This window comes from Leptidea sinapis, chromosome 7 (assembly GCF_905404315.1).
Source record: "Leptidea sinapis chromosome 7, ilLepSina1.1, whole genome shotgun sequence".
Lineage (NCBI taxonomy): Eukaryota > Metazoa > Arthropoda > Insecta > Lepidoptera > Pieridae > Leptidea > Leptidea sinapis.
This window is the reverse complement of record NC_066271.1, coordinates 2,117,972-2,142,769: the sequence shown is the minus strand read 5'-3', so window position 1 is coordinate 2,142,769 and position 24,798 is coordinate 2,117,972. Positions and strand designations below refer to the sequence as shown.

At 36.2% G+C, this 24,798-nt stretch overlaps 1 protein-coding gene and 1 long non-coding RNA gene across 2 annotated transcripts; both read right to left on the bottom strand.

Annotated features, from left to right (window-relative positions):
• Window positions 1–985: 985 nt before the first annotated feature.
• On the bottom strand, window positions 986–4,204 carry LOC126965538 (uncharacterized). Its single transcript, XR_007729552.1, has 3 exons — window positions 4,050–4,204; window positions 2,842–2,994; window positions 986–1,194 (listed from the first exon to the last, which is right to left on the bottom strand). It is a non-coding gene; the product is annotated as an uncharacterized LOC126965538 (long non-coding RNA).
• Window positions 4,205–13,703: 9,499 nt separating this feature from the next.
• LOC126965522 (phenoloxidase-activating enzyme 1-like) lies at window positions 13,704–24,156 on the bottom strand. The gene is made up of 7 exons (XM_050809185.1): window positions 23,986–24,156; window positions 20,421–20,623; window positions 19,932–20,109; window positions 18,518–18,632; window positions 17,304–17,491; window positions 15,355–15,447; window positions 13,704–14,278 (listed from the first exon to the last, which is right to left on the bottom strand). The coding sequence occupies exons 1-7, from the start codon at window positions 24,035–24,037 to the stop codon at window positions 13,965–13,967; spliced, it is 1,143 nt and encodes a 380-aa protein (XP_050665142.1). The 5' UTR covers window positions 24,038–24,156; the 3' UTR covers window positions 13,704–13,964.
• Window positions 24,157–24,798: the final 642 nt, after the last annotated feature.

Below are 24,798 nucleotides of genomic sequence, written 5' to 3'. Positions count from 1 at the left end.
TGCATCACTTTACATATTATATTGTAATTGAAATGATTTGTAAAACGATGAAAATCTAAATCTTGATTTAAAAGAGTGGCACTGAATTTCTTGCTACTTCTTCTCATTTGCTCAACCGAGGGTAGGAGTAGATTCAATAAGAGGAAATATTTTTTTTCACTTTCATAAGTGTATCATTTCTGTGACCTACATGAATAAAGTTTTTAAAATTTTGATTTGATTTTGATTTGATTTATCAAATTGTAACAAATAAAAAAAAATGTTTTAAATGTTTATAAAGATAATTTTGTATTCAGGCGACAGCAGGGTATGCGAAGAGTGCAGGTCATTAATCCTTGTTTTCTAATGTCATTAATGTTTGTAAACGTTTTCTATCAGTATAGGCACACAAAACATCTAACAATTCCTTACATTTATTTAGCGAATATCATTGTGTGAAAATGTTTGACTCCACCACGCCACTGAATGGACCTCAATAAAATTAAACACATAAATAGATTGATTAGCTGGTTTACAAATATCTAAACATACAAACTTTCAAACTAATAATACAACGATTTAGGACTTTCACAATTTACTGTTAATATCTAGTATTTTTACTATGTTTAGAGGGATTTTTTCTAATATTTTTTGTCAATGGCCTGGCCGTCAAAGAAGATCTTCAAATGCATTTCGTTACCCCACCTGGTATATATCTATATATATTTAATGAAAATGATCATTGTTTGAGGCTCTATCACGCCTGAACCACTGATCGTATCGTGAAACTACCACCATTAGAAGCGAAATTTATCCTAGATGGTTTATGGCTACTTATTTTTTTATTGTTTAATAAATTTCCTTTTAAAATTCGGGAACGGCTAGTTATAGCATATAGAAATAGTACTAAAGAAATTACTTGTCGTCACTTTTGAGTTTTACCATTATAAATAACTACACAAAAATTACAATATTTCCCCTTTTTAGATAGCTTAGAGGGAATACAACTTTTATATAGAGACTTAGACATTAATATTTGCTTTATTTCTTTTTCTTGGCATCTTCCAACGAAACGTATGAAATGTAGCACGAGAGCTGTTCATTCCTGGTGTTAGTAACAGACATCTGTATGCAATAATCACCAACCATTTCTGGAGAGCAGAAGTCATCGGCAGATGCTTCTTTTAGAATAACATCATTCATTGCATAGTCGCCCTGCAACAATAATTAAAGAAATAAGTAATAAATATAAAATATAAAATCTGTATATTTGTAAATAGAGATCCGTTTTTTCCTTCAGTTATACTGCGAAAACTACTAAACCGATCTTAATAATACTTATACCATAAGATGCAGCATGTTTCTGAGAAGGTTTAAGTATGTAACATATTGGTGATTACTTATCCGTATACCTATATATTCGCAATACAAATAATTCAGTCAAAGAAATTTCATTAAGTTATATAATAATCTGGCGTGGGGGTTTCTACTTAATATATATTGACAAAATAAGGTTTGCCGGGTCAGCATTTGTAATAAATAAATAGTTAAAGAAAAAATATTGTGCAATTAACTGACATAGCTACCGCACGCCTAGATAATTTTATTATTTTTATCGTATTTGTCCTATGGTTAAGAGGCAATGCAGCCTTAAATACTAACTTTGTACTGCAGAAGAGGGTACTGTAGCGCTATTTATAACCTTGGCCCCAAAGAATATTTAAAGGTCTTAACTCTTGCCTCTTAATATATTCTTGATCATGTAATGTATGTAGATAAGCACATAAGCGAATTTTCTACAAACTGTGATAATCATAATGCACAAACGTAAGCTTGTTATGCCTACTACTCTGTTAATTTGAGTTAGTAAGTCTTTTATTGGGCTATGCATATGCTATTACAATATGATCCCAGAAAGTCTACAATTCAATTTTGTATCGAAATTAAAAATAATTGTTATAAAATATTTGTTTGGTGAAGGTTAACGTAACCTAAATTATTCTTTTAATGAATCTTTGGTCATGAAGCGACCATACCAGACTATTTTATAAGTAAATTATTATACGAACTTAAAAAAAAAGATATTGGTTTCATAATATCAGATTGGAAGATACATTAGCGGTTTAGCGGATTTGATTATTCACACACCACTATCATCGGTTTGCCTTTCAACGTGCAGTTTTTTTAAGACAGACCGGAGAGATGAAAGTTCATCACCATTATCGCTGATAAGGTTCTTCGTGGAATGATATAAAATGGCACCTTCTTTTCCCCTTGGGCTGTGTACATAATGGAGTTAAGAATTTATTAACCGGGGCCATATGTTCTTTGGGAACTCCAGCCTTCACGGGCTTCGGGATCGAGTTAAAACGTATGACCTGTATGCTGCGCCTAGTGAGGATGCTGGTGGTCCACTTGCATAAACTCTCGGGAAGCCCAAATATTTATATGTTTCTCAGAACAGCCTTATGCTCAGCAGGATCAAAGGCCTTCGCTATATCCATACTAACTGGCAGGCTTCCTCCCTTGTTTTCGATAGCCGCCGCCCACATATGTTTTAGGTATACCAGAAGATCACCCGCCGACCGACCATGGCGCAAGCCGTACTGTCAGTCGTTGATCAACTGGTGACCCTCTAGATATACCAAGAGTTGACGGCTTATTATGCGCTCCGTGATTTTGGAGAGCAGAGAGGTAATAGCTATAGGCCTGTAGTTTGCCGGATCCGAACTGTCTTTTTTATTTGGATCGGATGGACAAGATCTGACTACCTTCATTTTGAATGTGAGTGCTGGAATAAACGCGTTAGTACCTACGTCAACTCAATTCAATAACTATATCAGATTCTTTTTTAATAAATACCGTGGCTATCGGACATTCCGTTATTTTCATATTTTCTATCACAGGGTACCATGGTGTTTTTTCATCTTTAATACTTCCACACACATTTGAGGCTCCAACCCACATTACGTCATTGCACGATGTTCCTGATACCTTAGATATGCGCATCTCCATCTAAAATAACAAATAATATTTCTCGTATTTTAAAGCGCACATGGGTACATCGGTAAGAGCTCTTGTACTGCATATCTCCATGGAAGTACCGCTACTCATGGGCCGACTCACCTGGTTATTCTACTTACCCGTTTGCCCCCCTTTATACCAAAACGGATAAATTGTATGTTCACAAACGAACAAATTTCATTAAGATCCTTGAGCAAATAAAATAAAAAAAAGATAAGAAAATGTTTCCATCTTCTTTAATACTTCTGTAAATGTAGAGAATGTAGTTTAACACCTTTCTAGACATAAAAGCAAGAAAGACTAAAAGATTTAGCTTCGGTCTTCAGTCAAATAGTTCTAGACTAAGGTTTATGTAAAATATCGCCTTGAATGTGTAAATTTCTTCCACAGAGCAGTTGTCAAGGAAATTTCATCCACGTACAATCCATATCATACATAGAATTTAATGTTTCCAGAATGAAATGATTACGGTGTACCTACACCTAAGAGTCCACAAATGATTTTATGATTACTCTGGTATTGCAAGAGAGCATGGGCTAATGTCATCACTTACCTTCGTTATCATCGTTGTTATGGGCAGGGCGTATCAATTACCATCAGCTGATTGACCTACTCGTCTCGTCCCTTATCATAAAAAATAAAAAAAAATGTTATGACTTTTCTTTTGTTGTCCAAAATTTTTCAGGGCCTTTTTATTTAGTGGTTTTCCTTCTACCAAATACATCATCATCATTTCAGCCCGAAGACGTCTACTGCTGAATAAAGATCCCCCAAAGATTGCCATAACGATCGATCCTGCGCTGCGCTCATCCAATCTATTCTAGCGATCTTGACCAGATCGTCGGTCCCCATTTGGGGGCCTACCAACGCTACGTCTTCCGGTACGTGGTTGCCACTCAAGGTCTTACCACCCCAACGGCCATCTGTCCGTCGAGCTATGTGACCTGCCCACTGCCACTTTAGTTTCGCAACCCAATACATATTATATCTTTTTCAGTCTCATGTTGCAATCTTAAAGGAATTTCCTTATTATATAAAAACCATACTGAATGATCATCGTCAATTGACTGCAGCATTTCTAACGTTCCTGACATTCTGACAGCGCTCCCGTTGTTGCTCAAATATTCCAGAGTCATTCCCTTACACCGAAGGAACTCATTGTCAAATCCATCACACGGCTCTACCACATCGCTGAAAGTGATCACGCAATCCGACTGTAAAAGAAGTTTATAACAAAACATTCAATTTAAGACAATCTTCAATTGATGTGGATTTTAGAGAGCTTTCATAGATGCAACTTACACAGTGCTGTGGATATGAAATGAAATGAAATTTATTTATTGCGTCGAATACAGTATACATTATAGATTTTAAATGCATGGTAGTGTGTTCAAAAAGTTAAGATAGTATATGGACAGTTAGAAGTAGGCTAGTTATAGCACATGAACAGCAAATAGTTCGATTTGGACCAGGCGTCCCCTATTTTTGGATCTCCCCCTGTCTAAAAGATTAAATTAAAACAAAACTAAACTTTCATTACGAGGAAGTATATCAAGAATATTGGGCAGCAATTCCACGTTGGCCGATCCGTTGGCCAAAATAGCTACCAGCGCTTCACTTTCCAGTAGTAGTAGAAGTAGTATTGAGGTACGTAGTTAGTACTTTGTACATTCTCCACCTTTGGGCCTCACGGGCCAAGTGTCTCGACACCAAACGGCACAAAGATGAAAGAATCACTGAGACCAACATATTTGCCACCTTTGCTGTCTTCGGCAGTCGAACCAGTACCAACTTACATAACTTGGACATGAGAAGGAGCCAGAGTGTTGACGCAAGTAGTGTTCCATAGCAGTATATCCTTAGTCTCTATTTCTTAAATCATTATCAACCATTTAATTAAATTAATTTTATCATTAAATCTTACCTCATCACTGTCAGCGAAAATTATTGAGAAATAATGAATGAAAACTAAAAATATCCATATTATGTTAGATGCCATGTTTTGCAAACAAAATGCATTTTCATATTGCAATGGAATTTATATGCTTACAGATAGCCATCAGAATTGTAAAACTTGTGTAACAATATTGATAATAGCATGGTGTCGTGCTATGCTCGAAACAAACAAGTTTAAAAAGTATCGTGTTTGTATAAATTTCAAGGACAGTTTCATATCACGGCATAGATATATAGAGTGTAACAAATTATAAATAATATATTATATAGCTACAAATATGTTCATATTTTAAGTAAGCATAGAATATTTCTCCTCTCACGTGGTGACTTTTTCGGAAAAATAATAATCATCTATTCCTAGTCTTGCCATAAATACTGAAAGAAGGAAAACAAAATTTCTCTTGCAAATAACATTTATTACTTTTACAGTACATAAATATAAAACAATTTGAAATATAAAAGCTTATTCGAAGTGGTCTCCATTGGCTGCAATACAGCTCTTAAGCGTTAAGGCGTTCCGAAACATTCGTTTCCAATCAAAACTGCGTAGATCGAGCTTTATGACCCGGCGCCTAGTCTTGCATTGAAAGAAGGACCATTCTTGATTATTGAATATGGTGTTGTTTAGGGGCTTCACTACCTTCCTACCAATAGTGCCCAGGTTGCACTCTGTCGACTAATTGGGAAGCTTCTGTAGAGCTTTGAGCATAAATACCATCATTTTGTTTGCTAAAGCGTTGGTCAATTGTAAATTTTCTCTGTTACCTTCCTTTGAGTACTGCTTCAGTTGTTGTTTCGATTTTACCACCCTATTCTTTTTTATCACTTGAGAAATGACCAGTGCGTCTCTTATAGGCTACAAGTCCTAAGTCATCTTTTTAAATACGCGACATGGTACATTTCATTGGCATTGCATAGCAGCTTTGCAAAGTGTCAGAATGGGGCCGACAAAATTTAGTCTAATCCAATCCTAAGAAGACACAAGTTTGTGCGGTGACTGCTAAAAAGTCTCCCTTTGTCGTATCTCCTCGATCGAGATCTCCCCTAAATGCCACAGCTTGTATCGGCATACTCGGTGTCGATAATATATCGAGTGACGTTCAGTTCCGTGGGCACTTGGAAGAAAAGGCGAAACTGGCCTTTAAAAGGCTTAGTGTACTCAGTGAAGCGAAACAGTACTTCACTACAAGCGGCCGCCTGCAACTATATAAGGCGCAAGTTTGGCTACTGTTATCTGGTTCACTTGGTGGGCACTCCCCAGTACCATCTTTTGACCGCATACAACGAAGAGAGGCTTGAATCATCGACGACAATGTCATCTCCAATCGGGCGTTCCGTAGACATGTGGGTTCTCTCTGTATCTTTAACGGTATTTATCACGGGGAGTGCTCAGAACAATTGTTTAGGTTCATACCAGCGGCCGAATTCCACCACCGGACATCACGTCACAATGCTAAGTACCATCCGCATCACGTTGACGTCTGGCATTCCACAGCCGCACATTTTTCAAGAAATTTCTTGCCTCGTACAGCCACTTTTTGGAATCAATTACCGGCTGCTGTTATCACCAACTGATACGAATTTGGGACTTGTAAGGAAAGAACATACTCCCACCTTAAAGGCCAGCAACTCATCTATTGACCCCTGGTGTTGCGGATGTCCATGAGCGGCTGCCTCACCACTCCCTAACACGTGAGTCACTTGTCTGTTTGCTCCCTGTTACATAAAACAAGCTAACAAAAATAGGCGTAAAATTAACGTTCGCATAACAATTTCTAGAAGCGAGTACTTCTTTTGAGATAAAATAATTAATATAATAGATGTTTGTACCTATCAATATTTTATACAGAATATAAAGTAGGGTGAGTGTACGGATATATATCATCTGGAGTGTTATAGTAGTTTTATGTAAATGTTGCCTACTTTTAAACTCCCGTAATTTTTATATTCCGATTCCATTCTCCCCTCTCGTTATTTGTTATCTCACTGGGAACAAATGAATGTATTCGCAATTTTGATTTACTGTATGTTTTTCTACAACTTTGCTTTATTTACAGATGCCGTGTTTTGTTAGTATATCCTCTTCTTTGTTGTACGCGCTGTAGTTTTAACAGACGGCTGTCTCGCATCGGTAGTCACAATAGCGAACTAACAGACAGACGTTATATTCCGAAGTATAACATTATTTTTAATTATTTTAAGCGTCAGATTATAAAGTTTACACGTATACTTCATCTATTTGAAATAATGTTATACTTTTATAATTTTTGTATGTAATAAAATGGCCTACTTTCAACATGAAAATCACAAAAAAATATTAACAAAAAACAACGACTTCAAAACAATAGATATAATATTATGCATTTAAAAGTAAAAAAATAATTGTGTATTTTTAATTAATTAATCTAATTCTAGTTACGATTTCTGTTATTTTTGGAATCGGTGTCCTCCCGTCGGGGCCCACGCGTGCGACTCAAGCACATCTCAACTCTTAATACCAATGTATGTAGTTACAAACCTATCTTGGCTGACAACGACCTCCCTTTTTTGAAGTCGGTTAAAAAGAAGCCCGCTGAGCTTCTTGCAACCGTTCTTCTCAGTCTTAGGCGTTACATTTTTGAATAGATGCTATTATTTGATATTATTATTTTTAACGTTCAATAAGGGATTTTAAGTCCCAGTTTGAACAAAATTGAATTTTAATTTGAAGGAGTTTCCTTGCACGGTGTCCCAGGTCAATACGACCTACGGCACACATATATAATACTTCAAAAAAAGCACGCACACCTTCGTAAAATGCAGGGAACGTATGATTCCTTTGGTGGTGCAGGAAAGTGTGGGGTGTGGTGATCACTTAATACCTAGCATTTTCGGAAAAAGTAGTACTCGTCACTCGTGAATAAAATGCTCACTCTAACAAATCAGTTTGTAAGGTACTGCAACCAATATATGAATCTTCTTCTTAGTAAAAAGCGTTTTGAATATCAAATAATTCGTAAAAAGTAATAAAACCTGAATTGAAATTAAAAAAATATATTAATTATTATCAACCTTTAGAGCATACATTTATTGTATGTATTGCTTTGTTACCATGATGGTCATGATTACTGTCATAATTTGTGATCGCTTCAAATCAATACAATTTTGTTGTATGTTCCATAAAAAAAAAAGTGTGTGCGAGTAATCTTTACGTGCGATTGAAGTAAAGCTTAATTGTAATTAACTTTAGGAATAATTAACATATACATATATATTATACTTTTTTTGCTTATCTGAAAGCTCATAGACAAAATAAGATATTTTCGTTTGTCCTCATTTGTCCCACCTATTCTATGGACATCCAGTATATAACAAATATACTTAAAAAGTTGAAAGACAAGAAGATTTAATTTATACCATTAAATGTATACTTACATTAATTGAAGCCGTGTTATTAATAAATAATTGAATAAAAATTATTAATATCACACATATCAATATAACGTTGTTTTTTAATATTAATGAATATGGCTCTATGGGCTCGGACCTTTTGCCTGTCTGATGGACGAAGAAAAATTAACGAATGTCGCAAACGTCAGACTGAGAACTTTTATTTATTTTTTATGTACATATGTTATGTACATGTCATAAATGAACAGAGACACTTTAGAAAATATTGTTGAACAATTTGAAACATCTTTTTAAACCATTAAATAACCAATATAGGTTAAAAATTGTTTCAATTGACTTTTTTCAGCCGGAAGTACTAACGTTACTTCCGTCAGAAAAATATTCTGAGTGACCCCCCAAGTCATTTAATTATTTATTTAGCATTATTGTTATCAGTTTTACTTCAAAAATGCATTAAATTTTAATAATCCTTTGACTGTTTGCATTTTTACCGGCAAATAAACAATTTAAGACTTCCATAATTGTATTTACCATTTTCAACGATTAATTGGCTGTGGTCATGGACAATATTAATGTAGAAATTGTCGCCAAAGCAATTTAAAACTTCAGTTGAAAAAATTCATTTGAGTAATGACTACGAATACATCAAATACATTTTGATCCAACCAATGAATAACGTTGAATTTAAAAAAATATGGATTATATTGTAATTAAACCTTTGGGCGCCAACTTGTTTGAATGAAAACACAAAATTTTATTTGATTGAATAATTTAACAACTTCAATAGAATAAATTAAAGGATACACGAAAAATCAATTTACCCCATATTCTATTTTAAGGGATGAGGAGTGAATTAAAATTTAGTCTACCAGGGACCTATAACTTTGAAAGGGTAAATGATTTAATTATGCGCATACAGTCGTTAGTATTCCACTTAATTTGATTGGCAGTGACACCTATGCAAATGATACGTTTAAATTAAATACCTTTGTATTGGGGTAGATACTGTGTACCTATACCTATATAAAGATGTTGTTGTACTTAAATTATTCAAGTTTTGGAAGCAATAACTGATAAGGTTTTTTAAAAAGGTACTATTTTGCTTATTTATAATTTCTTTAGTACAATTAGTAGTCAAATAAATTATTTTACAACATAAATACTTCTAGTTTTTATTTTTTTGGATTCAAATTTCCAACTGAACAATTTTGACTTAAATAAATAATCACAACAATGAAATGGGGTTTTAAAGAAATTACAATTCCAGTCATTGTCTTCTAGGTATCAGTCTTATGTTCGTATATCGATCTATCATTTTGCCCTGCACTTTTCCCGGGGCGTAAAAAGAATAGGGGATTCCCAGGCCCATGGGTGTCGTAAGAGGCGACTAAGGGCTTTTTAGAAGTGGGAGAGTCACGCTGCTGTCTTTTGACGTCAGCACAATCGGGCCAGACTCGTCCGAGTTAATTACCACACTCGCACAGAATACCGGCGTGAAGTAGCGGCCTAGTGCCGATATGTTTCGCATAGGTTAGTGTCGAGGACCGGTGGCCATTCCCCCCCCCCCACCCCTCCACCCGAATATGACAGCGGTACTCAAAAAGATTTTACCCCAGGAGGGTACCGGCTCTACCAGAGTTGGAGAATCCCTCCCCGGGCACTCTAGCTCGGGCTGCCCTTCGTATTCTGGGGAGGGCACAGAACCGCGCATGACCAAGGACAAACGAGGCAGTATCACCACGGCACCCCGCTCCACACTCAACGTGGACTTTTGCAATATCAGGGGAATTCACTCCAATTTAAACGCCGTCCACCACCACCTTGAGACGGCGCAGCCGGCCTTGTGTTTCCTTACTGAGACGCAGATATCTCGACCTAGCGATACGTCATATTTAACGTACCCCGGGTACAAAATTGAGCACAATTTTTTGTTTCATGCCGGGGTATGTGTGTACGTTAGGGAGGATATCTGCTGTCGCCGTCTCGGCAATTTTGAGGGTAGGGACCTGTCCACTCTCTGGCTCCGCGTAGATTTAGAGGACCGCGTCCGCATCTATGCGTGTGTCTACAGGTCCCATAGTGGTAGCGCAGAAACCGATCATCTCATGGGCTGCGTTCAAGCGGCAATTGACGACGTACTTGCACAGATCCCCTCCGCTGAAATCGTAGTCTTGGGTGATTTCAACGGGCACAATGCCGAATCACGTACCACAGACTACGCAGGGCGATCTGTGCATAATTTTGCATTGGCGTATGGTCTGTCCCAATTGGTTGAGTCGCCAACGCGGCTCCCGGATGTGGATAGCCACATGCCGTCCTTATTGGATCTTCTGCTGACTACACATCCCGATGGTTACCAGGTCTTTGTCGACGCCCCTCTCGGAACGTCCGACCATTGCCTGGTCAGGAGTGTAGTGCCTATCCGACGCCAACGCAGACCACCAGCGACCCGCCGCGTTTGGCACTACAAGTCAGCAGATTGGGATAGGATGCGTTCCTTTTTTGCATCCTACCCTTGGGGCAGGGTTTGTTTCCCTTCGGATGATCCTAGTGCCTGCGCCGTTGCAGTAGCCGATGTGATACTACAGGGTATGGAAATTTTTATACTAAACTCTGTAGTACCCATCGGTGGCGGATCACAGCCCTGGTTCGATGCATCTGTTAAAGCAGCATCTGACTGCAAAAAACAGTCGTATCGAACTTGGGTTCCGGCGCTGGGCACAAAGGATCCGAACTGCACAGTTCTTAAGAGGAAATACAACTGTGCCTCCAGATTTTTTAAGCGGCAAATCGCCCGTGCAAAGTCAAAACACGTCGTCAAAATCGGCGAGCAGCTTTCCAGTTACCCGACCGGAACACGCAAGTTCTGGTCGTTGTCGACAACTGCTCTTGGTAACTTCAGCCAGCTGTCCATGCCGCCGTTGCACATGAGGAATGACACCCTGGCCCATACGGCAATAGAGAAAGCCGATCTCTTGTGCACTCTTTTCGCCTCCAACTCGACTCTTGACGACAACGGAAAAACACCGCACGACCATCCCGTGGTGTCAGAGCTCTATGCCTGATGTACAGTTCAGACAGAAAACTGTTAGGCGAGCTCTGTTTTCGTTGGACGTCAGAAAGTCGAGCGGGCCGGATGGCATTTCTCCAATCGTGCTTAGAACGTGTGCCCCTGAGTTGACGCCGGTGCTAACGCGTTTATTCCGGCACTCTTATTCTAAAGGCGTAGTCCCTGACTCATGGAAGTCAGCCCTTGTCCATCCGATCCAAAAAAAAGGAGACAGTTCGGATCCGGCAAACTACAGGCCTATTGCTATTACCTCCCTGCTCTCCAAAATCATGGAGAGCATAATTAGCCGTCAGCTCTTGGTATATCTAGAGGGTCAGTTGATCAACGACCGACAATACGGATTTCAACATGGTCGGTCGGCAGGTGATCTTCTGGTATACCTAACACATAAATGGGCAGCGGCTATTGAAAACAATGGGGAAGGCCTGGCAGTTAGCCTGGATATAGCGAAGGCCTTTGATCGTGTATGGCACAAGGCGCTCCTATCCAAACTTCCATCATTTGGGCTTCCCGAGAGCTTGTGCAAGTGGACCGCCAGCTTCCTCACTGGGCGCAGCATACAGGTCGTTGTCGACGGATATTGCTCGAACCCGAAGCCCGTAAATGCTGGAGTGCCCCAAGGCTGTGTGCTGTCTCCCACGCTGTTTCTTCTGCATATCAATGATATGTTGGACACCTCCAACATTCATTGCTATGCAGACGATAGCACTGGTGATGCCGTATACACTGGCCATGCAGGTCTCTCTCGGGAAATCGTCGACCAGTGCCGGGAGAAACTTGTGTCTTCTATCGAGTCCTCTCTTGAGAAGGTCGCGGAATGGGGTAAATTGAACCTTGTCCAATTTAACCCCCAGAAGACTCAAGTTTGCGCGTTTACCACTAAAAAAACCCCATTTGTCGTATCACCGCTCTTCGAGAACACTTCTCTTAAAGCCGCGCCTAGTATCGGAATACTGGGTCTCGAAATCTCGAGCGATTGCCAATTTCGTGGTCATCTGGAAGGCAAAGCCGAATTGGCTTCAAAGAAACTGGGCGTCATTAATAGAGCACGGCAATACTTCAAGCCGGCCCACATACTAGCGCTCTACAAAGCGCAGGTCCGGCCACACATGGAGTATTGCTGTCATCTCTGGTCTGGCGCACCCCAGTATCAGCTCGATCCATTTGAAAGCGTGCAACGCAGAGCAGCTCGAATTGTCGGGGACCCAGTGCTCTGTGAACGGCTGGATCACTTGGCGTTGCGTAGAGACGTCGCTTCATTGTGTGTCTTCTACCGCATTTATCACGGGGATTGTTCCGAAGAGCTGTTTAACCTGATTCCTGCCGCCGAATTCCACCATCGCACGACACGCCACAAGTTAGGATATCATCCTCACCATCTGGATGTGTGGCGGTCCTCCACAGTGCGGTTTTCAAGGAGCTTTCTTCCACGTACTTCAAAGCTGTGGAATGAGCTTCCTTGTGCGGTGTTTCAGGGACGATACGACATGGGTACCTTCAAAAAAAGCGCGTATACCTTCCTTAAAGGCCGGCAACGCTCCTGTGATTCCTCCGGTGTTGCAAGAGATTGTGGGCGGCGGTGATCACTTAACAACAGGTGACCCGTACGCTCGTTTGTCCTCCTATTCCATAAAAAAAAAATCATGAGTAAAACAAAAGTAATTGATGTCAAATTCAAAATTAGAAGACTCAAATGGAGATGGGCTGGGCACATGGTAAGAAGACATGACAAATGGAGTAGGAAATCGACAAGATGGTATCCCAAGAAAGGGAAAAGGAAAAGGGGTAGACACCAGAACATTTAGGATGATGATGTCAGAGAAGTAGCAAGAGTAACGTTGAAAAGAGTGGCTCAAGTAAGACACGAATGAAAACGTTGGAGGCCTTTGCCAATTGGCAAGCAGATCTTCAAAAAATATAACTACTAGAATAAGTCATTTTATTTTTAAAGTTTTATGTTTGTTTAATTTAATTTATTGTCGTTAGTAATCTAAGTTAGTTAAGGTTCGAATAAATGTTATTTTATTATTTTTACATTAAAAAAATAAATGGATTTATGATGGACAGAACTATTGACCAGAAGAAATTATTTTGCTCAACCTGCATTATATGTACCCATCGCGTTATTATCACAAACAAAACCACGAATACGGCGCGTCTTTTGATAAATACAACTTCTTTCTTAACACCAATTTCATAAACACCTGATGACCCTGTACTTATTCGGCAAAGTTACGACAGAAAACAAGTGCATAAATCTGATGAAAGAAAATGAAATAAAATATTAAATTTATTAAAACATTTATTATTGGCATTGTCATTTATTTTGAGTATTTACATTCCATTTAAAAAATCGTATGAACACGTTCTAAGAATTGATCACATATATCAGAAAACATCTCAGCTAGTTGCATAATCTTAAGGAAGTTAGCTTATTGTTCATTTACGCAATCTTTACTATTTATACTTTCGTTTTTTCATCAATTAAAAGGCATCGTTTATTTAAAATTCTATTGGCAGTAACGCGTAATTTTTTACTAATGATTTAAAGGTTTGATGATCGCATAGTTTGTCTGATCCAATCATTATAAGCAGCCACTGACGTATAGACTCCTGGCCAACCGTCACTTCCGCAGCCAAATCCAAAAGATACGACCGCAACACACTCCCAATCATCAGACGATGCTTTCTTCATGAGAGGACCTCCAGAATCACCTCTACACGCGTCCTTAGCAAACTCTCCTCCAGCACATATTTGTCCCTCAGTCAATTCTGCTTTAAGAGTCGAATATTTTGCTACACACTCCGATTTATCGAATATTGGCAGTGATAGTTTCAGCTTTCTTGGACTGTTTTTGCCTGCAAATTAAATTTTGCATTATAAATATTGTATACCTATTAATGGTCTATCTTGACATAGTAATAATCGATGGCATTAAATGGAAATTCCATAAATTAATATTTACTGGCACGAAATAAAAAAAAATATTACTGCCTTTTCCTATTAAAACTCTGAGATTCTATTAGACTTTTCTTCGACATACAGACAGTCTAATACAACTCTTTCCAAATTATTATTAGTGACTGTACAGCTTACGTTTAAATTACTGGACTCTATTAGGTCGCTACTAGATATGAAATAACTGGACGTAAGAATCGTAATTATAACTTAATTTCATTGCTGCAAAATTAATGATATAAATGAGTGAATATAATGAAAGAAATCACTCGGTCGTTGCTATCAGTGAACCGGTCGCCACTGGGCGCCGGCGCAGCGGCCGTCTTATGCAGTTAAGATTGCTGTTCGGGCGAATAGGTAATCGAACTAAATTACAATATTAAAATAATTATTTGTTACTCGAACAGTTTCCTTCAAAATAGCGTGTACAGCTAAGACTGTCAAAGCTCTTACGTTTCATTAATCGAGCATGGGAGATTATGATAACTAACTAAACATCAGATTGCATTCAGATGCGATAAAAGCTAAAATAAAGACATTTTAATCAAATATCTACCTAAGGCTAGACTCGAACTTTGCACGCATAGAAATTATAATAAACTAAATTTCATTTGTGAAAGTTTTTTACCGAAAATATTTACCATTTGCTGCATCAGTATATTTTGAATGAAGTCCCTTCTTGTAACCCCCGATAGTATTAAGTACCAATAAATATTACAGACAAAGTAGTTCAAACTTCGGCAGATAGAAATAGAACAATCATTCTGTTTTATATTCCTTTAAACATTTTATTTTTGAACATTTTATATTCTTCATCAATACAATAAGGAAATGAAATATCAACTACTTGGAAACGGGAATCCCCAATTTCCAATGACATCATCGCGACTGGTGCAACAAGTTCTCGTTGAAACTTGATTTTAACAATTATGGGTTTCTGCGAACTTGTGGATGAGTAAATTTATAAATATCACACCTTCTAGGGTTTTCCCCCAGCCAGCAACATACACGCTACTTCCAGTTGTTAACCTCAGGCGGCGCTCGGCTAAGCAAATCGGCTTGATGAAGCCTGAAAATAAAAACTCATAATAAATCAAATCAAAATCACTTTATGAATAAATAAATTAGGTCAAGGAAATGACACTTATGAATGTCAAAAGTTTTCTTTTCTTATTGTGTTTCGCCACTTCGGAAAGGGTTGAGCTTAAATCAACGTGAAACTGTAAATACAATATTTACAGCTTCATCTTTTTACAAATCATTTCAGTTTAGTATGCAATATATATGTTGCAACAAAAATACTCAAACATCAAATACTCATCACCTTACACGAGTAAGTAAAAAAAGTAAATATAAATTCATAGTTAAATACAAAAGTTATTGTTACGTTGTGTTTGGATTGATGCATGTACTGTACTCAATTTATATTAAGATTTAATCAAGTTATACGTAATCATATATCTGTGTTATTTTACTAAAACTAAGGGCAGGCGGATTTTACCATTACCATATTAGTTTTTTTTTTATGGAATAAGAGGACAAACGAGCGTACGGGTAACCTTGTATTAAGTGATCACAGCCGCCCACAATTTCTTGCAACACCAGAGGAATCACAGGAGCGTTGCCGGCCTTTAAGGAAGGAGTATACGCTTTTTTTGGAGCTACCCATGTCGTATCGTCGCGGAAACACTGCATAAGGAAGCTCATTCCACAGCTTTGTAGTACGTGGAAGAAAGCTCCTTCAAAACCGCACTATGGAGGACTGCCACACATCCAGATGGTGGGGATGATATAGACTTGTGGCGTGTCGTGCGAAGGTGGAATTTTCATGAGTTGAGCTAATTCTTACATTAACTGCCCTTTTTTCTAATGTGCAATGTCAAAATTGATAAACAGATAAAAGTTGCAAATTACAAGTGAAAAATTTAATCAATTTTAATTTGATGTGAAAACAATAGACTTATATTTAACTTATTACCTTATTACCTATAATTTCAAACTGTAACGAATAGAAATGTTACTTAGATTGCTACTATAACAACGTTTTTTTTAACTAAAACTTAGGCGTGAGGGGTCTAATTAAAAAGTTTAATCACATTTGTCCATACCCTAGTAGTTAATTGCCGAATTTTGGCACACCCCATTATATTGGACTTCATAAAGATAATATTGGTACTACCTATACAGTGCGTGGTTTGGAACAATCTATATTTTAGGACGCCGAAATTCTGTTAAGGCTTTTATAAAACAAATAGAAACTTGAGATATTATTACGATATCAAAATCTATTGACATAAAACACAAAATAGAAATACTCAAACAAATATAACGAAAAACACAACAATATTTGAAACAAAAGAATTACACAGTAATGAAATATGCACAAGAAAACAATAATATCTTAAATTTACGCGATGTTTCGGCTATTATAGAGGTTTATAAGTCTGTATTATCAGGTGTGTTGAACAGTTAATGGCTTCATGCACTCTGTGATGCCATTACACGTTCGTGCTAATTAATGTACTCGATTGAAAAACAACGGATAGACAACGTTATTATGACACAAATTACACTTAACTGAAATATATTTTAACTTTAAATGTAAATTAAAAAAAGTCATTCGTTATTATATAATAATTAATAATGTACACATTATATAGATCATAAGTTATTAATATTTATTATATCGTCATTCATTTGTTTTCTCAGGTCCAAGCTACTTCAGTTGGTGCTGCTTCGAAACAGCTCGCAATCATTTAGATAGACTAAGAAATCACATAAAAATTACGAGTAAAAATACTTAAAGTTACGTACCTGCAATATGTAATATTATACAAATGGAATTTATACTTAACTCCTTCTTAACCCCAAATATAAATCCAAAATAATAAAAGGTCGTCCCCTGAATATGTTGCAATTACTTACTTGTATATCTTACTCTCTTGGCCAATCTCACGAGAGCTATGTCATCTTTTCTGTTCACGTTCTTATCCGAAAAGCCAGAGTGTGGATAGGCTGCTTGGACGGGAACTTCCACTGCAGCATCAGCACAGTCCTGGCCTAAGCAGTCTATTTCAGTTCTTGTATCATATTCGCCTAGACGAGCCGACACTCTAAAAAAATAAGGCCCATTAATATCATTGCTTCAACCAACTCATTTTCCTAGATACTAAAGGGGCGATTCAGTTAAGATATCCATATATTTACTGGATTGTTCTGTCTATAGTCCACTACATACAGTCCAATCATTACCAAAATCCAAAGTTCGATTTTGCCACTCGATAGCTAAAAAATCAAAGAAATTGTTAGATTGACTGAGCATTGACCATTTTAAAGAATTTTCGCTAAATTTTGACTTGGAGAAGAGTCTATATTTAGATCATTTCTGAGCTTAAAGTGTGTTTATAAAATGTTAGTGAAATAAAAAATATAGGGTGTTACACTAAAAAAAAGTTATATAAATAATACTATGTCAGCATGGGCCTATAGTATACACTCGACGAATAGCCAAATCTAAAAGATACGGATGTGATGCTGAACCGGGAACGTAAAAGAATGAAGGCTTCCTCGGGCATCAGAACATCTTAACAATAATAAAATGGGAGGAATGGTATAATAAGATGGGGATGCTATCCTAGACTCTAGGATGGCATTGTCTTCAAAAGAAGAAAATTATATCCGAAAACTTGATGTACCTGTATCGTCTTTTGCCTGGTACTTCTAGAAATACAGTCATAGACTGTATTAAATTATATTTATTCTAGTAAATATTGGTTCACATGATTTTTACTGACCCGAAGAACCGAAAATGTAAATACACATTCACACTAAACACACAGCCATTTCGATGGACAACACATTCTCATGCCAATTTAATTTAACTTTGGCAGTAACGAAGTACTCTGTTCACTTGAAAGCTTTTATCCAAGATCATAAGTAACATCAGCCATTGCCATTATGCCATTGCGCAAAATACGAACTTCGTATAGCAAAACTTCTAGTATATCATATACAATCATTTTACTTGAAAATTTAATAAATATTTTCTATGACAAGAATATGCTGTAAAATAAAAGTGTATGAACAAGAAATATTGAAAGTCATTTTACCATTACAAGTAATATGATAATTTTACTTACAGTTTTCCAACAACCTTCTCAATTTCTCCTACAGTACAATGAGCTGCTGTCAGAATATATCGATGGTTTATTAGAACCCCTCCACATTGATAGGTTATTGAATTCATTTTCGTGCCTAAAACATTATTTTGGTTGAAAAAAACTTTCTTCTAGACTCTCTTATCATTGGTGAACAGTAGTTTTCCACTCCAAATATCTCTGCGACGTTGGAACATTAAATCCATTATAAGCTCCCAAAAAAGACAATAATCTTGGTATTGATGAATAGATAAGTTATAGCCAAATGTATTTGGTAAGGGTTGATGGCAATAAAATCTAAATTTCTTTAGTTTCTATGATAACCCCTCCGCGGTGGCCGTCAAATTCGTCATTTTGTTTCTATGGTGGCTACGAAATCCGGAAAGCCCCCCACCAAGGGTAATTTTTCGCAAACAATTGTTTAATGTGTATTATCTCCTGATCGTCAGAGATAAATGACTATTTATACATAAATACATAATATTACATTGTATATATATATATACATAAAACAATATATATGTATATATTTTTTTTATTTTTTTTATGTTATTTGGTGTCGACACACTTGGCCCGTGGGGCCCAGAGGCGCGGAGAATATTCAAAATACTATCTTCGCGCCTCAATAAGGCTACAGGAAACCCAAGCGCTTGTAGCTATTTCAGTCATCGGATCAGCCCTGCTATGTTTGTATTAATCGCGGTAATGCTGCCAGTATATTTGGTACGCTTCCACGTCCAATGATAGTTTTTCAATTTTATGTAGTCATAGTATTGTAGATATAGTTATAAGATAAAAAAAATATGAACTAACTTAATAATAAAACAATTATAAAAAAAGAAATGCTTGCAACATTTTTTTTCACCAAGCCTGTTTGAAGCAAAGATCAAAATTGTAGCAGTATCAAATGTCTGCACAATATGGTTAAAAATGTATTGGATGCCTAACGGTTCTTGTATTGGAGGCCATCTCGCTCTATTTACATTAATATATTGCATAGATGGAGTAGGATAGTACAATAAAACCGTTGGATTTAACGCGCCAAAGTGAGCGAGCCCAACCTTCCGAATTTCAGACGGCCCACCATTGCGGTACTTCAGTGACATTCCGAAATCCGGACGATTCGCCATCAAGGGGATAAGTGGAGTCATCATTACAAAACATATTTTAAGCCCTTCAGACAATCCCAAAAAGTAACAAAAATCCTTGCTTACTTAAGAGCTGTTTTAGTATTGTATTCAAGATAAAATCTTGCTCAAGTAATTAGCTGAAACTCAACATTATGTGATTATGTGAGAGACAATATTAAAGGATGGCTTAAAATCTGGATTCATAATAATCTTAAGTAGAGTTTGAATATTGAAACCAGTTTAGTAAGAAGAGTATTATTACTTACGATATCCAAGTAGAGCCATCCATGGGAATTCATCTATGTCAGTCGCTTCACCTCCGAATATTCTGTCTTCATTATTGTCTAATCCACATTCCCCTCGAGGTGATGGTTCCGAATCTTCAACCACAGAAGATTCTGTATTTCCTGATAAATCTGGATTATTATTGGGCCTTGGTCTTACCTGCAAAAAAAATTTTTATGTTATATTATCCACTGACGGAAAAAAAAATTAAAAGGAAAAAAAAAACAGAGTTTTTATATATTTTTACCCCCTTTCCGTGGATTGTTAGATGGTGGATGGATGAATGAAGGATGGATTTTGATGGCTTAGCCTAAGACTAAGGCTTTTAGACAAAGTTTCACTCTAACTCCTTACAGATTAATCTTAGCAGAAGCGCAGAAGTCATCTAGGATTTTCCGAGACTTTTCTGGATTCCAAGAACTACTACTTATCTTTTACGTATCTTCTAAGGCTACAGAAATGACACCTACCGTACTTTGAGGTGTGGCTGAAGGAAGAGGTCCGCAGCATACTTTTGGAGTATTTCCTTCGAAGCCACAGCCCGACTGTCTCAAGAAGTGGACAGCATCAGCCGATATTGGTGATTGTTTCAATAGTCCTACAAGTTGTGGACAGTCATATAGAGACACACACTCGCTTATTATGCCCAATGGTGTTCTGCAGGAAGCTGAAACTGAATATTTTCCCAGTTCTTTTTAATGCTATAGACAAAATAACAGTGTTTTATAAGAAAGAGTGAGGAAACGAGCAAGACGTTCCTCTGATATTAAGTTATATGCCCTGCCCATTAAAATATAGTGCCGCTGCCAAAATTCTAAGCAGTATGTATCGCAATTGCACATTGAAACATAAAATTAAGTCTCATTTGCCTAGTAATTTCACTATTGATAATATAATATGAATGTTTACATAAAAATTATGCCATGAGATCATGCTCGACATTTTTTTCGTCCATTTGTTTCAGCTTACCTCTGAAAAGATCACGTAACATCAGAGGTGACCAGTGTACGCTCGTTTTTCAACCTTTTCCATAAAAATATGTGGGTATATTGATATAAGTATAGTTCTACGCTACGAGTATATTACTCAACTATAATAGTTATTAATCATGCAAAGATTTTTCATGCTTATATCATATATTATATCGATCCAAACAGATGTGCAGATAACTTTTGAGATCTTATGACCTTGTTATAAAGGTTTCAAATCATTGATACCGTTGGTATATGACAAGTATTGATTGTTCCTGTGGTTAAGTTTACACATTTCATCTTTTAAGTGTAATTTTACTAAGCTTAATAATATAAGCATACACGGTACTCAGACATTCTTCTATATTTTCTGTTTGTTCCGGCTTGTTTCCGAAACGGCCGGACAAATATAACCATGACAATGGGACCATCACTGCTCATGTAATCGAAAGTTTTTTAAGTAATTGAATTTATTATTTCATGCAAATAACTCGGACTAGGAATAGATTTTACTCGGATAAAGTCGAAAGCAGTAGCTGATTTTCTAATAAATAGAACAAACACTGTTAGTTAAAAATTACAAAAAAAAACTTCTTAAATTAATATTTCTGAGAAGTTTCTTTTACTATGCCATAAATTTTATCCACGTAAATAGCAAATATATAAAAAATAATCGTATTTATCAACCGCTAGTTCCTCTCCTGTGGTACACAAACTTCGCGACCTGTGGGATTCCTTTGCTGATACATTTTAATTGTAATAAGTAATACTTATTACGATTTTCAAAAAGTTTTAAGTTTAAGTTAAGATAATAATTCTATTATTTTCCAGCAAAATTCTAGTAAAGTAACTGACTGCAATTTGTAGTTCACGTTGAATTTTCACAAAAGTCATTTCGATAAGTAAGCCTACAATACCATTTAACTGACCTTTGAGAATTTATATGTATATAGGTTTTTTTTTTGACGAAGAACGTTTGCTTATCCTCTTTGTCTCCCCACCCACCTGCTGTTCATACCATCTATCGGTTAAACGATCCGTATATAAATAGAGAATTAAGTTGTTGTAGCTGGCAGTAAAATCTACCGGATTCAGATACAAATGTATTATTACTACTCGTAGTACTTATATCTCATTGAACAAGATATATTGTGGTGTATTTTTTAGTTAAGTATATTTTCATTAAATATCACATGAGAAAGATTCTCAATGTATTTGTTTATGCTTTAGTTATCATACTTCTATTTTATGAAAATAAGGGACGAGACGAGTAGGACGTTCAGTGCAGCGTCGCTCAAGATTATTGAAAAACCCGAAAATTCTGAGCGGCACTACAACTGCACTGGTCACCTTGAGACATAAGAACATGTCAAGTCTCATTTGCTCAGTAATTTCACTAGCTACGGCACCCTTCAGACCGAAAGACAGTAATGCTTACACATTACTGCTTCGCGTCAGAAATAGGTGCATAGCTTACTTTACAACGAAATTATAAAAGTGTCTTCTTTACAGCGTCGTCACTCATGTTATTTCAAAATATATTCCTTGTTTTGCTTCCTCTTCCAGAACACAAAAGCAATAATTAATCTACCCAATTGAATTATAAAGTACACAATAATTTTCCTTCGTAAAGTGGTTATAAGATAATTATGTAGCATTTATTAGTAACAAGGATAATACGTTGTCCATATTATGTCGTCCAAGAATCTCGATCGTTTGTTAATATAAATTAGTAATAGTATCACTACCAAGTACTACTATGTTTTTATCAACCACTTTATTCTATTGTCTTATAAAAGGTAAGCACGAGTTGAGTCACGCTAAAACAATAATAAGGATTTGTCTGTACTGATTAAGTTATCGGGATGAATAATTACTGGAAATACGAAAAGAGCAATATATGTGTATGTGTCGTGTGTCTTCTAGGTAATTCTATCTGATCCATTTTTCTGTATACTCGTCTTCCCAATGAAAGTAGCCAGGATTATCCATCAGCAAATTGCTCTTTGATATAGTCTTTTGCAAGACCCATATTGTATTAAATATGCTCCGGACCTAGTTCTGGAAAATGGTCATGCCAAGCTCTAATGGAACCGATCTATCATCACAAACAAAACTATTGAGATGTTAATTAGTTTGATTAAGTGTTAGTAGATCTCGTGTGTCAGACATTTATTGTTAATGTCACACCAACAACATCCCACTTGTAGCATTTCGTGAATGCTGAGACAAATAAATTGACGTGGGGTGAAATCACTAATTCCTAGGCCTCAAAATTTTCAATTAACATCAACACACCTGTTTTCGGCGCGAGGTCATTTTGCAGAAGCGATCGAATTAACGATGAGAATTGCCAGCGATGGGTACTGATGAGAATAGAATAAAAAGTTTCATACCATCAATTACCACATCAGGAACAAATTCAGCATCGGTATCTAAATCACTAAGCAAAAACAAATCTGCCTCGATGGGTAGGAATAAAGTATCGCATCTCATCCCATAAATGGGGTAAATAATAATGGCTTCGACATGAAAAAAGAATCATTAAAATCGGTTGTTGATTGGTGGAAAAATCATTGAGCAAATAAGAATAAAGACGAATTGAGGAACTTAACCTTTTTATAAGTCAGAAAAGTGTATCTCCGTCTAATATAAATATTGTAAGGTCATTGGTATTGTAAGACCTCATCTCATAAGGACACACTGTTTAGACAATAAAACGGACGGTTTCAAGAAAAACTAATTATCGAATAAAAGTTTGCAAGAATGGGAGGCAGCCCTTAATTCTTTGCCAAAGAAGGCAATGCTTAATCTTTTATTTAGAATATATTATAATTTGATTAGGATTTATATCTTTGTTAAGTTTTAAAAATTATAAAGCTGAAACATTGCCTAAGTTAATAATGATAAGACTGAAAATATTTTTATATCCATATACGGTATATCCAGATTTGCAAATTGAAATACTACTAAACGTTTTCATCAACAAAACTTGATTTGAAATTATATAATTGTAAATTTACCAAATGTTATTCTAAATAAATAAATAATTCTAAATACATACATGTTTTACTCCACAAGAGAGAGAAACCAAATATTGATAGGAATAATTTCATTGTACAGTAATTACACAGCACTGTTCACTTAAAATAGACCCACGTCCATCGAACAATATTAAATAAAAATGATCACTAAAGGCGAGATCGTTGTGTACTAACCGTGGCCGTACTGGATCTTAGAGGTCAACATCAACTACAATAAACATGTTGATAATACAAGATCATAAAACGTACGGTGCGCATAAAAAGGTAAATAATTTTATACTCCTTATGAATTTGTACGATGCGTGTGCACATCGATATTATTTTTATCCAACACCATGAGGTTAGTCTCCCTTTAGTAAATAACAGCATATAATATATACTTATATGTATAGTGTTAATGTTATTTATATGCAAATAAATTATGTTTCAGTATTTCTATATACACATCACGTATTTTATATCGATAATGATAAAAATATGTGTTTTTAATTATTACAATGTATATCAATTTGCTATAATCATTATCATTGATTGTTATTGATATCAAATACCTTATTGTGAATAAAAGTAATAAAGCTATAATAAAAGTATTTTTTTGTGAAATTGGGCGTGTTTTATCTTTTATTAAATCCTTACCAATTTGCATTTAATACATTTAAATATACACAGGATAAAAATTTTGAAACTGCTTATAAACATAAATGCTTTATTATATACCGAAGAATACAAAAACATTTTTTTATTTACATGAAATTGTCTAGCGTATAACATAATAATTGTAATTGGATGTGTTTTAATAAGAATACTGCTTTCCTAAAAGATATGGTTGAGTG